Below are 17,707 nucleotides of genomic sequence, written 5' to 3' on the forward strand. Positions count from 1 at the left end.
TACAGTGTTTCCCAATGTCTCCAGGTTTTGGTCTCAAACCAAAATAAGACTGGATTCAACTGAACAGGCACGACTTGTTTTCTCCCATGAACTCGAGCTCTCAAGTGAAGAAGGGCTTCTCTTGGTCTCTCTTTTTTTTTTTTATCCTGATAACTTTTCTAGGAATCTCAGGGATGATGTCGTTAGTTCGGAAAAACAGGGTAAATGCAATATACTTGCTTCCATAGTAAAGCAGGTTTATATGAAGTAGGTTTTTTTAGTTTTTATTAAAGTATTTTCATTATAATTATGGATTTGAATACATTGCAAATTAAAGGTAGAGCTGCTCAGGAGTAGCAATAAATGTATTCAATAATATTTGCATAATATTTGACCACAGGTCTACATCAGAGACTGCATAAATGCTCTACATATGGCTTTATTTACGGGACGGGAGGGAGAGTGAAAGAGTTAACTCCGCCCTCCCCTCGCCCCATCGAGTCGGCAGAGCCATGAGGGCGGAGTTTGCTTTTCATTGTTTTTTGTGTTGAATGTTGGGCACAGTGGACATTATGAGAGAGGTCGACATGAGTTCAAGACCGTCGATACATTGAGTATTTCCTTCAAATTCTCCTGAATGTGGATCCAAGCCGGGACAATGCCCAGCGCCAACGTATCTGTGCGAAGTTTGGCTGAGGAAGAGAAATACCTCAGCGGGCAGACGGTGAGTGCACCTTTATTTTGTAGTAGTGCTGTACTGCATGCCCAGTACAGTACCCAGTACAGTAGCATGCGATGGTGTTGCCCCATACCCCGTGTTAACCCAACAGCTGCAGCGTCTACTTATCGCAACTGCTCCACCTTAATTTGGATGGCTTGAGTCTTTCTTATCGTCTCACTATATTTTATATGTTGTGCCTGTGATGAGCGTGTAACATATCGTTCGCCGTCATGAAACCAGATCAAAACATCGCGTACCCTAAAGTTGTTGTAGTGTAATAAACCTCATTACATATAACGTGAGGGTGTCCGTGGATCACACACTAGCCTACTGTTTGGTTCTTTTCTCTGTCTTGACCATTCACTGTTTTAAACGGGATCTGGTAAGACTTGTTAAATAAGACGTTTACGCCCGACCGGCATGATGAACATGTTTATACTCTTATAATTTAGGAAGTACTCCAAATGAGTGAAATATTATGTCAATGGCGAGTTTTCCGCCGCTCGATATGCGGTAACAAACCGCGTAGCAGCCGGCGTCCGCAGCAGAGTGGGTAATAACATGAGCCATTATCTAGCCAGTCAGGCAGGAATGATGTGCAACTTGGTCAGGTTTTTCTTGTACTTCATCAGAATCTGACCGTCTACTATCTGTCTTGCCTTATTGACCTTTTGGCTGACGCGTTGTTCTACGGTAGGCAAGCCGGTGGCCCAAGTGGTCCCTGTCCCACCTTCACCACTGTAACCAATGAATGCACTGCAGCATTTAGCCTAGTTCAGGTGCCAGAAAGCCTCGCCGTGCGGTTCACTAGACATCCTGGTACCATTCACAAGAGGGGACGATAGTCTTGAATGATCTCTGGACGATATGAATATGCTTTCCGTTTTCAGATCGCATAAACCGCATTCCCCCCACCCCACTGTCAGATGTACAGTATAGACAGTGAGTGAGAGGTCTAACAATGATCCGACTGTACTTTGAATGGCTTATTGTCCAGTTTGTACCTTGAACCCCCGGGGTCCTTCGTATAGCTTAAACCAACAATTATATCATTAATTTATTTAGCTAGCTAAAATGTTTATGAGTTTCTATGATCGGGTAGTGCTAGCTCATGATTTGCAAATGAATAATAATAATATAATAAAATGACTCACAACAATTATTGTTGTGAGCCTTCAACTGTCTTTGTTGAACCTGTTTTTCGCTGGGTGAAGTGTAAATTCCTCGTGATATGATGATAATCCTCGATGATCATACATAACATTCATTTATACTATTGATCACTGTATGAGAAAAAAATCAATAGCCCAACAATCCAAACTGATCAGCACATTTAAGATTTTCAATACTATTTGTATTGTCAGCCAGTACTTTTCACACAACCTTAAATTTTGGAAGGATGTTATGATAGTTATGTTGTTAAATAAGTGTACTACAAGTTAAGAACTATTCTCAAAAGTCTAGAAGTTATCTCTCAGACCTATTGGACAATTTCTGAGACATTTGTTTGTTGAGCTTTGTGATAGTCGTGTTCACAACATCTTACTTTGAACCAGTAAACATTGAAGACGGCTGCATATTTATCTTAATTTAATTCCAATCAATGCTGGCCCAGCTCTGGGAGGGAGGCTGTCATTGGTGGTGTTAATGGCCTATTGATTTGTTCTTGGTCAAGCTTGTAAGTATGAGGTAATGTGAAAACACTCTTAACACAACTTGCCTCCCTGAAGTGCTTGGATTTATCTTAAAGGAAATTTGACAGCTAAACAAAAGATGCACATTTGTTGCTTTTTTTGTGTGTCTGTGCAGGGCTCTACCCTTCTTAAGGATTACCAAAAAGACTGCGGAAATTGTCTAATGTTACTAATTATCGTTGGAGGCTCGCTCGACAAAGTCTCAGTCGGGAGTAACTCTGCGAGACTGAAAGCACTCCTGTTCCAAATGTTGCTTGCTCTCTCTAAAGGCTTTGCTAATGTTTGCCTTGATGCGACCGTCTTATTTTCACCTCTGACAAAATGTGCACTTATTGCATTTGTGGGCAAATATCACCTGCTTACTTTAATGAGAGCAGAATGCGTGCCAGATGTAAAGTTGAAAGAGGGAGAGGAAAATCCGGTTGCGTCGGTTCTCCGACATAACCTGGTCGGGTGGTTTGTCTCTTTGTATGAAGCTCCCTCCCTAGCTCTCTCTCTCTCCTATTTGAGTGTGAGCGTATCTCTATGAGGATCAGCTGGAGGGAATACAAATAAGCACAGCAGGTCTCTTCCTCTCGGCCCCCCTTTGTGCGTCTGCTCTCTGCTTAAGGGACAGTTTTGTTCTATCTCTCCATGTTCCCTGGCCAGAGAGTTTGTGTGAAATGGAAAGCGACAGCGCGCAAGAGGACCATATACACTCCGCGTTCACCCAAATGCAGTCCGCTTCCCCATTCCCTTTGAAAGTTTATAATTGTGCCCGCATGCACTTTGACTGTCGTGCGTTGAGTATCTTGAGTTTAGATATGTTTTTGAAGAAGTTGTGTTTCTCGCTTCAAAAACAGCTTTCTTTTAAGCACAAAGACCCAAACCATCCTGTTGTTTCTTGAACCCCCTCATCCTGAAATGATTTGCCCATGCACATTTACGGAGCTGTAGTCTGTAACACTCATTTACCATCTCACTACATTCAATTTGCATACAAGTTACCCTTTGCATAGGCAGTTCCATTCACCAATCACTCGGATGCTTGATCAGAGAGGACACTGCAGGACAAGATAAGCATTATCTTGCGCCGCTTCTTTCATCGTTCGCCTGCTCCCACAACCAGGTTCAAGTGAGGTTGAGATGTGTTACGCTTCCTCAAGTGCAGTGCATGCTGGGTCACCTATGCCCGCTGTCCCCCTCTCTAAGCTAGCCATGCTAGTGTCGTTGGGCGTTTATGTGTGTGCTATGTGGCGTGGGTCAGGGGCCAGATTTAAATAGGTCATGGTACAGGACTTGCGCTGTATGTGTTAAGTGGGTCAACTGGGCCAGTGTTGGGGCCCCGTTCGGGAGGGGCCACATGCAGAGGGATTGGGTGCGAGGGGGAGAGTAGCCCAGAGATTTGACTAGCCTGTATCAATCATTCTGACAGTGCTGGTGAGTAGCACTACAACAATGGGGCAAAGCACAAGGGCCCCGCTGATTTACTGGAGCCTGCTGCCTATGAGAGACATCTCTCTCGCTCTCTCTCTCTTTCTCAAACACCCTCTTGCTGTCTCTCGGTCTCTGGAATTTCTCAACCTCACAGCTGTTCATCCGTCTGTATGTCCCTCGCTCTTGCTCTAGTTTCTCTCTCCTGGCATGTGTTAAACGCAACCATTTTTTCATGTGTCTGTGACACAGTATCTGTCGGTGAGTCAGTCAACAGCAGGCTTGTGTAGGTATGTAAATGCAGCCCTGACTTGTTATCAAACCTGGCACACCTCAAGACCTGAGCCTTGACATCCACTCATTGTACACTCATCGCTTGTAATTGTTGAATGTCGGATAAATTGATTGGCGCATGAATTAATGTCTCGGGTGGTGGCGGGGTTTGCCTCAACATCTGATGGACCAGATGTTCAGTTTAGGAGTCACAAAGATGTGTCAGACTCGATCACCACTAGCCAGCAGCCATCCATCGAGAAAATACAACAACTGTATCGTTATTGAGGAGATGCTTTATAATTGTCCAAAGGAAGCTGCAGTGGATTTAAGTTGCGTCATTAGGGATCACTTAGGATATGCATAGGTGTGAGTGGATGTGGAGGTTCTATTCTTTCTTTCACAATAAGCACCACAGCCGGCCATGGCTTCTGTAGAACTCACGAGTGGAAGTCGAGTTCTGCATGATTAGCGACGACTCTATTGTTCACAGTTCACTTAAGGAAGCTGGCAGGACATGACTGAGCTGAATCACTGTTTGGATTCTGACGAGTCAGATGCGTTGCGCAAGGATGTGGCTACATGCGCACACACACACACACCTACCGAAAGGTCATTCCTTCAGAAACACTGAAGCTCTCTCTCTAAAGCCTCCAGAGACACTGAGGCTCTCGCTCTGAAGCATCCTGTCATGGTGTGGCAGGTTCACCGCATGGCCCTCTCCAAGGGTTCGGGAACTAGGGAGGCCAGCTCGCCACCGCCACTCCCGCTATTTCCTTCTTGCACATGTTTTTAAGCCTCAAATGCCCCCTTTATTGACCTAACCCTTACGTTCTCGAGCTGCATTACATAGTTGGGAGGCTATAGCAATACGGTTTACGACGAGAAGATATACTCAAGTTTACCTTTCTTTACCCTTTTAGCTTAGCATTAAACATAGTGTATGCTGACCAGATGCAGACATGGAGGGACAGATGTTATAGCTTAGGTACTGGTATTTGGAAACTATAGCCTTACTTTCTTGAGTTATAGGTTCCTGTTTACGAAGCCGGACTATCCACAATAGGATGTTTTGAATATAAATTTGATATTCGGTTTATTCTTGTTCATAGTCTCTGAACTCTACTCTTGCCAGGGTAGCTTTTGCAGAGAGACTACTCATTTATGAAGATGTAGGCAGAATGTGATCTAGAACTATTCTGCACACATTAATTAAGTAACACTGTTGCTCCATTTCGAGCCTACTTATTACAACCAATCTTAAATGTTTGCAAATGTATTTCTTGCTCCGTTTATTTTTCCTGAATTGTCTGAATCTAAACTAAATTCATTGTGGTCCATGTCATGGCATGATAAATATGAATTTATACGAAGTTCAGATGACATATTGAGATGACATCACATATTACACGTTGATTAGCCTTAATTTGAATGACAATATTGCTGTATCTTGAAATGTTCTTTATTTATTTTATTGAAATCAATACAATGAAACAACCTCAAATAAGACAAAAAAATCAAGAAGAACAGAAAAACAAGTGGCAGTGCTTACATATAGGCTAACGCAATGCTTTAAATACAGAGGCAGAACAAAGAGGAAGAACATTCACATTTTGGCTCCTGCGCTTCTGCGACGATTCCGGCTGTCTTGTCCGGCCTCTTCTCGTTAACGGGCTCCGCCACTTTCAGTATTCATAGACGGTGTTTACCTGCCACTTAACGTCCTTGCTCACCTGCATTCACCTCCCTAAACCACCAGGGACTGTGTGATGATGACTGCCCCTCCAGCGTCCTCCAACCCTTCTGTCTTGGAGCACAGCTGGCTGGGTGAACGGAGCCTGGCTGGTGGGCCACGTCTGTGGTTATCTGCGAGAGCCAAGGAGGGGAGAAGTAGGCCAGGTCCTCGGCAGATTACGGAGGTCATCTTCATCAGCGTCAGGCTAATTCATTAAGCAGGTCCACTCACCCGGAGAGACTTTGTGAGATTGCTATAACGTCGTGTCACGGTGCGTTGATTTTTATAAGCGGGAACGTGATCAGGACCACGGGGTCTGAAGGGTGAAGCAATCTGATTCCGGTTTGTTAGCCGGTATCCGGATTGGTTGCATGGATTTTTGTTGCTTTGAATTATTATTACTATTTTGTTTTCAACATCTGGTCTACGTTAAAGGGATATTCGAGCTGCGCTTGCCAAGGCCGGCCTCTGCTTTCAAAACTCTATTTTTTTGTTCTTTATCTCCTTTAAATCAATTGTCCAGTTGGCTAGAGCTACAAAGCCCAGAATTTCTCAAATGGAAACAGAATTATGGATTTTGCTTCCATAGCCAGGGCACAATGTAAAAGTAGATCTGTAGTTTCCTTTCTCTGACTCAAGTCTCTGACTCTAGGTCCATCTGCAGCTGCAGGCTCACTATGATTGTTATTTTTTATTGGCCGCTCAGGAAAAAATACCCTTTGTAATGCTGTAAACAATTCAACCCACAGAACCATTCTGCAGTGGCACCTGTAGAATCAACAAAGCCTGCAGAACATTTCAAAGTAAAAGCGGGTGTCGGTGGTGGGAAAGAACCCAAGTGGCCAGCTTAGCAGCACTGGGCTAGCACGCTGTTAAAGCAGTGGCTTTAGCCACTGCTTTAACAGACAGCTCTTTGTGCCAGACACTGAACCCAAAGACACTGTGTAAGCTGAGCTGCCCACACGGCTGCCTGTTCCTCTCTTTCTCTTTGAGGAGGAAGGAGACGTCAGAATGCACCCCACGTTGGTACAAAAGAGAATGCTTTTGAAAATGTTTCATGTTTTGTGAAGTTCTTATGCCGTCTTCTACCGTGGGTGGAACCTTGAATGGGATTGAACACCAGTTCTCCTCACACCGTACGTTAGAACAATAGTGAATCCAAATGCCTGTGCGTGTGTGCGTGTGTGTGTGTGTGTGTGTGTGTGTGTGTGTGTGTGTGTGTGTGTGTGTGTGTGTGTGTGTGTGTGTGTGTGTGTGTGTGTGTGTGTGTGTGTGTGTGTTAATCTCCATATAGAGACTCCTTGTGTTCACGCTCACAGTAAGGACTAATACTCTGCTTGTTAATCTTGTTGTGTAATCCATGTGACCATATATGCTTTGTGTGTTGGTTTAGTGGGCTAGGTACAGGTGAGGAACATGTATGATGAAATGGAGAATGGGATTAGCTCATGGAACAGAACTCCACATGCATCTGCCAGAGAGGATGCCATCACACTCTGGCTCACTACTCCCATGTTGGATACTATTCGGTGGGGAAATAATTCAGTGAGTTTTGGCGGTTGTCTGTGCTGTTTAATGTTGAGGGTCCACGGGGTGTCACACTGTATGAAGCAACTGCAAAACAGAGGCCATTAGAATTCCTTTGACGTAGTGTGTGTGACTGTGTGTTATTGAGCATTGTCTGCAACACTGGATGTCCTACCCAGCTTGTTTGTGTGTGACCACTCGTTGCGTCTCTCTCTGGCTCACCTGACCAGTCATGCGATAACGGCTCCTTCTATGGCGGAGTGACTCCAGATGTAACACTGAGATGTGTTCTGGGGGCTGGCCAATGCCATGCGTCATTGGGCAACCACTTTACATGGACGTGGAAATGCTAAGCAGAGCTAAAACTCCTAAGTCTGTTCGGATCAACATGGTGTGTTCATGTGGCTGAAACCAGAAGGGTTACTAATACGGATTAGCAACGCTTCTACATCACCCGACACTGGGCCTAAAACCAAAACCCTTTGTGACACTTTTTTTTTTTGCCGACACCCTGATATGAAATCTTGTCCTCCTCTCTTCCCTCTCCTCTCTCCCCTCTCCCCTCGTTTCCATCCCATTGTGGTTTGGTTCCTCAGTGATACTTGCTGATTGTGCACTATTTGTGCACTTTTTTCCATGGATCCTTGAGATTATGGTGCTCACTATACTTCAAAATGGGTTAGTCTGTCTGGCTAGGGGATTTCCTGCTTGGTCAGGGTTTTTATTTGTGACCTAGTTATTTGTGTGCCCCGCATCTCCCACACACACACACGCACACGCACACACACTAATGACCGCATTCATATGTTCTCACTGTGTCATCCGATCCTCATAACAAAATAGGATTAGGCTTGTGTCTCTAAAATGTCTCTAAAATGTAACAGATGTGGACGCCTTACATACCCATATGGTTACACTGTTGCCATTACTGCAGTATAACGCAGGCGAAGAAGTTGCCATAGAAATGCTTAAATGCAGAACCCGTGGACAAATGAAATGGGAGCAATCTTCTCCGCTTGCAAATCCCCACCCTTAATAGCGGGGGTGGGGATTTAATATATTTCCCCCCCCCCCCCCTTACCATCATCCCCCCCCCCCAGTCTTGTGTGGTCCTCAGATCCCCCTCGCCTCTCAAGCTTCTAAACACCCGCTCTCTGGGGGTGCCCCAGGGCTCACTGGGTAGAACGGGTACCATATAGGCTCGGCCTGAGCGCAGCGACCCGGGTTCGAGTCCTTCCCGTGGGCATTGGCTCGTCCTCCCCTCTGGCTCCCATGGCTTCCTCTCTATCTCCACTCTATAATAAAGCATAAAAACACACGCACACACACACGCACACACGCACACAGACACACACAGACAGACACACCGAGAGAGAGAGACAGACAGACAGAGACACACACACACACACACACACACACACACACACACACACACACACACACACACACACACACAGACACACCGAGAGAGAGACAGACAGACAGACAGAGACACACACACACACACACACACACACAGCGACACACACACACACAGCGACACACACACACACACACACACTGTGTGTGTTTCAAATGTACCTGCATAACATCTTTTGTGTTCTTAATATCTTACTGCCCCCCCCCTTCCCGCAGGCGGAGCGTGGGGGCGAGGGCATGGTCCCGGGCGGCCCGGCCTCGCTGCGCCGCGGCTCCTCGGAGAACAACCTGGAGCTGGACCAGCCCGACGGGCCGTGTCCCGGGGGCGCGGCGCCGGAGATCGTGCGCAGCCGCTCGTGCCTGGACAGCCTGCAGCAGAAGATGCTGATGGTGACGGAGCAGCTTAAGATCGAGCAGACGGCGCGCGACGAGAACCTGGCCGAGTACCTGAAGCTGATGAACAGCGCCGACAAGCAGCAGGTGGGCCGCATCAAGCAGGTGTTCGAGAAGAAGAACCAGAAGTCGGCGCAGAGCATCGCCCAGATGCAGAAGAAGCTGGAGCAGTATCACCGCAAGATGAAGGACAGCGAGATATTCATCCCGACCGCCGGCCAGCCCCCGGCGTTCTCCTCGCCCCCCAACGCCTACCACCCCTTCTCGGGCAAGCACAGCACCATACCTCGCGAGTCGCCCAAGGAGCTGCTGCGGGACGTGACGGGCAGCGGGCGCCACCCCACCATGGACAAGATCAAGACCATCGGGCCAGGCGTCTCCCTCTCGCCGCCCTTCTTCTTCAGCAAGCCCCGGGAGTTCGCCAACCTCATCAGGAACAAGTTCGGCAGCGCCGACAACATCTCCCACCTCAAGACCTCCATGGACACCACCTCGTCGTCGTTCCCCAGCGGCGGCGGCGGCGGCGGCGGCGGCGGCGGCGTGGCGGACAAAGGCCTGAGCAACAGCACGTCCATGGTGGCCAAGACCAAGTACACCAGCGACGACGAGTGCTCCTCCGGGAGCGCCTCGGTGTCGGCCGACAGCAACGGGAACCTCCTGGGGGCCGGCGGGGTCTCGGGGGCGGGGCTGGCGCAGGACGCGGCGGGCGGGGGGGCGGGCCGACTGGCCACCACGCTGGAGGAGGTGAAGGAGATCCGCGAGGCTCAGAGCCAGCTGGACGAGGACCTGGGAGAGTTCAAGGGGCAGTTCCAGAGGGACTACGGCGTGCTCAACCAGACGCTGCAGGAGGAGAGATACAGGTAGGCCCACGGGAAGAAGCGTATGACTTGGCGACACTCTAAGGCTCAGTTGTTGTGGTTGTACCTCGACGCAACGCGAGGCGGTTTTACGGAGCCGTCACGCACCTGCGGACCCCCCTTGCGTCCGCCGCGAGGGCCTGGCGTGCGCCTCCCAAACACGTCGCCGTGTCGAGGCGACGCAGCAGCAAGGGCTGCGATTGGTCCACTCACTAAAACCCGACGCAGAACCGAAACGGGTTTACGGCTCCGTCGGAGCGACTGCGTGGTCATTGCGTAGCGTCAAATGTCCTACCATTACTAAGCTTTTATGGCCTATTGCACAACTTCAGCTGTGGAGGAAAGTCATATCGCGAATAGCGGTGTGCCTCAGGGAAAGAGTGAACTTTCTGCCGCCTTTTCTGCCACAGTAGCATTGGACTGGTGCTCCAAATATGTTCCCTCTCCTGGTTAAACACATTGACATTCACGGTGAATAGACCATGAAGACAATGCTTTTAGACCTCTGCGTTGTTGACAACGTCCGTGTTGTGTGGCAGGTACGAGCGCCTGGAGGACCAACTCAACGACCTGACGGAGCTGCACCAGAACGAGATGTCCAACCTGAAGCAGGAGCTCTCCAGCATCGAGGAGCGGGTGGCCTACCAGGCCTACGAGAGGGCGCGGGACATACAGGTACGCAGGGGGAAACACACCGCCCCTCCTAAGAGGTTATTGTAGCGCGGAGCTCTCCTAAGGTCAACGGCCTCTCGAAAGCTGATCATCACTAATCGATAAGGCCCGGTCCACATTCAATGTTACAACAACAAGACAAGCGCCCCGGTGGCACAGCGAGTAGACAAGCACCATAAAGGCTTGGTCCTGATCGCAGCGACCCGAGTTTGATTCCTATCTGTTATCCTTTGCTGCGTGTCCTCCCCACTATCTCCCATACCTTCCTCACTACCTCATTCTATAATAAAGCACAAAAATGCTCAATGCAATCTTTTAAAAAAAAATGTTTTGCAACACACCCTTTCCTGTCTGAGGTTTCCGTCCATACTAGCGTTGGCTGCAGTGTTGGCTCAGACTGTCCGTCCTTACTGAAACAGCGTTATCATCTCTTCAGTTCATGCTGTCGCTCGTGCGCTCGCCCAGAACTCTTTGGCTGACTGCCGAGGTCTGCATCCTGTCACAATTATACGTAATCGTTTCAAGATATGGAAATGTTGCTTGTCCGTACAGCGATGCGATGCCAGACACAATTTTAAGGTGGTTAAAATGTTGGCTTGGTGTGGACCGATTTGACTCCTAGCCAGGAAGTAGTGGCTGCGTACTTCAATGTCTGCAGTCAACATGAAGGCATCCTTAAGCAGGACACCTCACCCCATCGGGGCATTATTGACCTTTTAATTTTATAATAAATAAATGCTGCCAACTTAATCTGTGATGCAGGTTATATCAAACCAATACTTCTGATCGCACTGCGACTCTGCACTCTATAAAGCCCCGAGGTAAAGCAGAGCTTTAATTAACTGACATTGCCAGTGTCTCGAGTAAACCAGATGAAATGTACGTAACGATGAACCAGCATAACGGTGTGGACAGGGCCTCAGTCCTTCCCTTCAGCCAGGCCCCTCCGGGCCGTCCGAGCGTCTCCACCGCGTCTCAACCGCCTCTCTCCCATCCCTCTGCCCGCCACCAGGAGGCGCTGGAGTCGTGTCAGACGCGGGTCTTCAAGCTGGAGCTGCAGCAGCAGCAGCAGCAGACGGTGCAGCTGGAGAACCGCGACGCCCGCGTGCTGCTGGGCAAGAGCATCAACATCATGCTGGCCATCGTCACCGTCCTCCTGGTGTGCGTGTCCACCGCCGCCAAGTTCGCTGCGCCGCTCATGCGCAGCCGGCACCACCTGATGGCCACCGTGCTGGGTGTGTGCTTCCTGGCCGTGTTCTGGAGGAACTGGGACCGCCTGCAGTGTGCGTTGGAGAGGATGCTGGTACCGGCCTGAACGGGGGCGGGTAGGGCTAGGGGAAGGGTCCCCCCCCCCCCCCCCCCCCCCGTCGACAAACACGGAACACAGAACAGTTCCCCAACACTAATGATGTCGCAAGAGGCTCCGGGCTGTCTCTAAGGGCTTTCTTTCGGAGGATTGGTTGTACAATCGTCCGAAGGCGTTGTGAGTCTGCTCACTGAGCGGATGCTTTAGCGGTACGATTCGAACAAATAGTTAATAATCTCCCTCAGCTCAAATGTGCACGTGCCACTAACATCTTTTTTAAATGGGGATCATTTTTATTGAAGGAGGACATTAAAATGTGTGCGATCCATACACACCAACTTTTAATTCGATGGAGAGTAATGGATTGTTAACATAAGTAGTCGTTTATAATGTGATCGGTCTTGATATGTGTCTTAACTGCGCCTAACTTTAAATTTCAGATACCCAACAAACCCGATATAAGGGTGTATCAAGCAAGGTGATCCCAGCTATCTCGTCGCAGGGATACAGTTTAATCTTAAACCATGAAATACTATTGGTTAACACGTCTTTTCCCTATGCAGTCTCATTTTAACTTGCATAAAACACACAGACCACCTCATATTGCGCGCCAATGAAGAGGGTATACATGCATGGACACAGCTGAAGACCTTTGGGAGACTGGAATGCATGAGCAGCAGTGGATCTTTTACTTGTTTTTGTTTTCTCACTATTGCCTCATCTGTCCATTGTGGTCGGCCATGTCTTAGAGTTTCTCTGTTTACACTTCCTGATTCCTTTCTATTAGTGCAATATGTTTGTATTATTTTATCATTTTAGTTTTTTTTAACGACCACTGTTTAAAAAAAAAAAAAAGTTTGAATGTTGTGTATGTGTGTGGGAGGGGGTTCGGAGTATGAGGTGGGAGTATTTAATGTCTGCGAGGGAGATCCACGCACACTGCGGCCAGCTGGTGTCTCCAGGGCCGAGAAGCTATCCAACAGCCCTGTTATCGCTTCGTGACTTAACATTTGGTTTGTTCTGTTAAACAAAGCCACGCTTCTCACACACACACACACACACACACTCAGTGTGTGTGTGTGTGTGTGTGTGTGTGTGTGTGTGTGTGTGTTTTTGAAACGTACATGTATAATATCTTTTGTGTTTTTAATATCTTAATAATTCTTATGGTAGTCTTAACATTGATTGAGTAGCAAAAGGTGACACTGTGAAGTATGTGTTGTGTGTTTATGAAAGAGCACGTGGTGCAAAGTGAGGACTTGTTGAATGATGACCATGTATTCATGAAGCACCCATTCTGAACACGAGTCAGAGCCATGGCCACTAGGAAACCATGGTCAATGTTTTTAAGTTCTTTGGTCTGCCATAACAACATTGTTTTTGTCTTTATTTTGTATTTCTTTTGTTTTTTACCTCTGTATTCCACTTTTGACCGTTGTTCGACCTTGATTTTGGGATGAAGACGTCCCTCTACGGCTGTAATAGAGCTGGTTTACACACTTGGCACATCCTGCACACTGTGTGATCAATACATCCAATACTTTCATGCTACAGGTGCCTTTGTCTGGCAGCATTTTTTTTTTTGTTTGTTAATTAAACAAGCCTTTCAATTAAAAGCCGTTTGCCTTTTTAATTTTTGCGACTCCTACAGGTGGCGTCACGGCCACCAGAGGGCGTGAGTGTCACATTCACCGTGATTTCGCAACACCTTTTTTCTTCCCGGCCGCTCAGCCAACAACAGTATGTCGTCACGCGCATGAATGCGTCCGAAACTACGCATTAAGACCAGCAGGGTAAACACATGGACCTATTAAAGGGTAAACATGGTCTTTATGAACATGGGTAATCGCGAATGCATGTGTACATACATACACGTACATTGCATTGCACGATTATTTGTGTAAACATGGCTCAAGGTATAATTTCCCATACTTACACCCACATATATTGCAAATATGGGTCATGGTTCCCAGTGTATTTTACTACAGAGATGTCTGCATGACTACCGTCCACCAGAAAGGGAGAGATTAAACGAAGTGATGAGGAGGATGGAGGTAACCAGAGTGTTTCTCCTCGGTACTGAAGGAGAGCTCCTGTGGTTGGGGGCTGGGTGGTGAGGTGTTCTGTGGGTTGTTGGTGTAGGAGGTTGAAGGCGGGGGTTGTGCTACGGTTCAGGCCTCCAGGGATGAATTGCATACGAGGCCTTGAAGTGCTTTGTTTGTGTGTGTGTGTGTGTGTGTGTTACACAAACACAATATATATTTGCACATGTTTCACGCGCTCACCCACACACACACACACACACACGCTCCTTTAAACGAGCAGCTGTATGTGTGAATGCTGCGCAATATTCCCTTTTCTTTTTCCCCACACTATCTGTTTCTCTCCATTATCTCGTATATCATGAAAGAAAAACCTTTTTGATGTGCAAGCCACCTTTCCTCTCCACCGTCTAAAGGGTCCTGAGAGAAGCCGCTTTCCCTTTGATCGTCAGGCAGCTCTTTGTGTGTGTGTGTGTGTGTGTGTGTGTGTGTGTTTCCATTCGACTGCCCTGCCAGTGGCTGCCGGAGGCTTACTGGTCCACACCACCGCGGTCTCCACAATCAGCTGCTAATTATCCCCGAAACCTCATTATCCTCTGGGATGCCCAGTTGGAGACCTGTTGCTGCTGCCTGCGTCTGCCACACAGGTTGGCATGGCGACGGTGGAGGGGGGGGGTTGGGGTTGGGGCCCACGAGAACAGTGCTGGAAAGAAAACAAAAATGACGTCGCCGGCGGTTACTGCCGTGGCGCGTCAGGAAGATAGAGGGAGGGTGCGTGTTTTTTTTTCGCCCCCAGGATGAGACACAACGAGATGAGTGGGATGTGTGCGTAGCTATAATAAGCTTTGATAGCGTTTGTATTCAGAGCGGGCTTTTCGCCGTGTTCCCGGAGAATACATGTGGAGTATTCTGTCTTCGGCATCTCTGCTCTGTGCACGCCTCCGCGTGTTGCACCTGTTTTGTGGGAGTGCGATGAAAAAGTGTGCCGTCCTCCACACATGAAATGGGATGAGCTGATAACATGGGAAAGTTGTGACCCCGCTGGTGACTCGCAGGCTGATTTAGAAGGCTCTGGCACCATCGGGGCCCTTTCCACTTCCTGTTGATGCCGTCATGGCAACAGTCCATGTTCCCATCCACAGCTACAGCGCTTTAGCTCAAATTTCACGCAGCCGACAATATCCAATATTCTCTGACTGTAACCGCATACCTCCACCGCGACACTAAAACCCTCACGCCTGAAGGCACACATAGGAACGGATTTATGACAACATTTGTCCATGGGATCATAGGATATTCATAAAAAGACAAAAAGAGCACCAGTGCGCCGAAAAAAGAAACCCTTATTCAAAAGCACCTCCGATTTCTTGTGGTTGCTAAGCAACTATCCAGCTCCGGCGAGATGCCGGGCTGGCAGTTTGGTGCCGTAACGGGGACTGCGAAGTGAATCACTGTCTTCCATTGCTCGGAGGCTCCATTACCCATCCAGCTGACTGGTTGTAATAATACACTGTCTTAGAGTAATTACACAGCCTGTTGATCACTATTAGACTCACAATCAAACCGCCTCCGATGAAAGGTGTACACGTGTGGTCTTCGGGAAAAACAAACGGATACCTCTCGTATCGCAATCACAACGTATTTATAAATAGGCTAGGCAGCAGCAGCCACCAGAGACTGCAATATCGCTCGTGATTATACCCTTGACACCAGTGGGGACACTTCAAGGGTCAGAAGGGCACACAAATCCGGTTCCGTGTTTTCCCTTAACCCAGGCTCTGAGCCCCTGATTATGCTCATTAGCGTTACATCTGGCTGGTTGCTAACGAGCAGATGGTCCACCCAAAATACCGGGTGAGATTTTTAATTCCTGACCCTTTCGACTGCTTGAAACCCCGGCAGTTTCTTTGTTTAAAGTGTACGTCAAATCGAAACCACTGTGTGTATGCATGTGACTGTGCTTGTGTGTGTGTGCGTGTGTGTGTCTGTGTGTGTGTCTGTGTGTGTATGTGTATTTAAGTCAGTTCATCTTGAAGTTGCATCAGTGTCTGCATCGGTCATGATTCCCATGCATGATGTAGGACTCGTTGAATGTGGACAAAACAAAGGAACCAGTATGAAGGTCTGAGTTCCAGCTGAATGAGCTCATAGTCTTGCGCGACAGATCCCCACGCCCAAGCAAACAGCTCTAGGCACGCCCACTGCTGAGACTCAAGTCCTGTGTCACCCTTTATACGATGAGCTTAAGGACTAAGATCCTCTGCTTTACCCACTGTGCCGTAACATCGCTTTGAAATGTTATTATGTTTGATTGACACTCCAATATTACTGCTATCTGGCCGACAGATCTATCCTCTTTTAGTCTTTGGAGAAACAACGGGTAGACCACAGATTTGTGTCAGCAAAGTTTGTCGGTAATGCATTTTATTTTGTTCGTTTTCATGTCATTTGATCATTCGATTCCTTCATACTCGCCACATTCTGGCATACTATGCCGTGACCTTCAGGTTCACTTGCTAATGCCCGGCGACGCACTGTTCCTGGAGCCATCCCAACAGAACTGATGCTGAGATGGTCTTTTGTCAAACACCGGATGATCACATGATCCAGGCCTTATGGCCAGTCGTCATGCCAACACGGGGTGACGAAGATGGAACACAAGGGCAGCCGAAAATGGAAGGAAGCCAGACGCAGTCAGCGCATTTTCAACCCCCTGTCAACCAGCCAACCAATCTAGACTCTGCTGTGTGTGTGTGTGTGTGTGTGTGTGTGTGTGTGTGTGTGTGTGTGTGAGAGTCGGTGTGTGTGTGTTTGTGTTTTGAGCACATTGCAGTGTAACTTCAGGTCACTTTGCATCCTTAAGTAGCGATAATGCCTGGCTGACCATGGAGTGATGGGGAGGGGAAGGAACCGATACAAGATACAAGCATCGAATTTAGTTTCCGTCTCACACAGCCTCACTGGTTCACTTCTCTGTTTTGGGTTCTCCTCTGGACGATGCAAGCTAGTAGAGAAGAAACATCCCCAGCTGACACACCGTGAGCCAGCCACAGCTGCACAGAAGAACACACATTCAGATCATTGCTGTGTTACCATTCCCGCTCTCTCTCTCTCTCTCTCTCTCTCTCTCTCTCTCTCTCCCCCCCCGTCTGTCTGTCTGTCTGTCTGTCTGTCTGTCTGTCTGTCTGTCTGTCTGTCTGTCTGTCTGTCTCTGTGTGTGTGTGTGTGTCTCTCTCTCTCTCTCTTCCTCTTTCAGATGCCACAGCACTACATTATTTATAAGTTTGTCTGTGTGAGTATGTATATGCGCGTGCGTGTGTGAGTGACTGTGCATGAGGTAGTTTGTCTGCAGGCCGCTTCCTGCTCTGCGAGGAACATTTTCTCCCAGAGCCAGCAGCGAGGAGGTTAAGGCCTGAGCCCCTGTCTCACGGCCCGGGCTGACATATTTTCTGGTAGATTTCTGGTTAGCTACGCACACGTAACACAGATAAGAGCCAGGAGTCCGAACAACCAGAAAAGGCAGGGGCGGGGGGGGAAGTTTAGGGAGGGAGGGAGAGAGTGATGTGAGAGAGAGAGAGAGAGAGAGAGAGAGAGTGTGACGTACCTGATACTGTTAATAGCTAAGAGCTGCTATTCATTAGAAGTAAACATTCTAGAGTGGGAAAGGGGGGAGAGG

General features: G+C 48.1%; 1 protein-coding gene across 1 annotated transcript; it reads left to right on the forward strand.

The window, feature by feature from the left end:
- The first annotated feature begins 565 nt into the window (after window positions 1–565).
- LOC307080929 (transmembrane and coiled-coil domain protein 3-like) lies at window positions 566–13,595 on the forward strand. The gene is made up of 4 exons (XM_079743897.1): window positions 566–703; window positions 8,978–10,014; window positions 10,551–10,686; window positions 11,696–13,595. The coding sequence occupies exons 1-4, from the start codon at window positions 617–619 to the stop codon at window positions 11,996–11,998; spliced, it is 1,563 nt and encodes a 520-aa protein (XP_079600023.1). The 5' UTR covers window positions 566–616; the 3' UTR covers window positions 11,999–13,595.
- Window positions 13,596–17,707: the final 4,112 nt, after the last annotated feature.

The sequence above is a fragment of the Pollachius pollachius genome, assembly GCF_949987615.1.
Source record: "Pollachius pollachius genome assembly, chromosome: 9".
NCBI lineage: Eukaryota > Metazoa > Chordata > Actinopteri > Gadiformes > Gadidae > Pollachius > Pollachius pollachius.

What these genes read in the sequence shown, in the direction of transcription:
- LOC307080929 (XM_079743897.1), top strand. Translation starts at nt 617, where the DNA reads ATGTGGATCCAAGCCGGGACAATGCCCAGCGCCAACGTATCTGTGCGA. An exon ending in AATACCTCAGCGGGCAGACG is followed by an intron (nt 704 to 8,977) that starts GTGAGTGCACCT and finishes CCCTTCCCGCAG; the next exon opens with GCGGAGCGTGGGGGCGAGGG. An exon ending in AGAGGGCGCGGGACATACAG is followed by an intron (nt 10,687 to 11,695) that starts GTACGCAGGGGG and finishes GCCCGCCACCAG; the next exon opens with GAGGCGCTGGAGTCGTGTCA.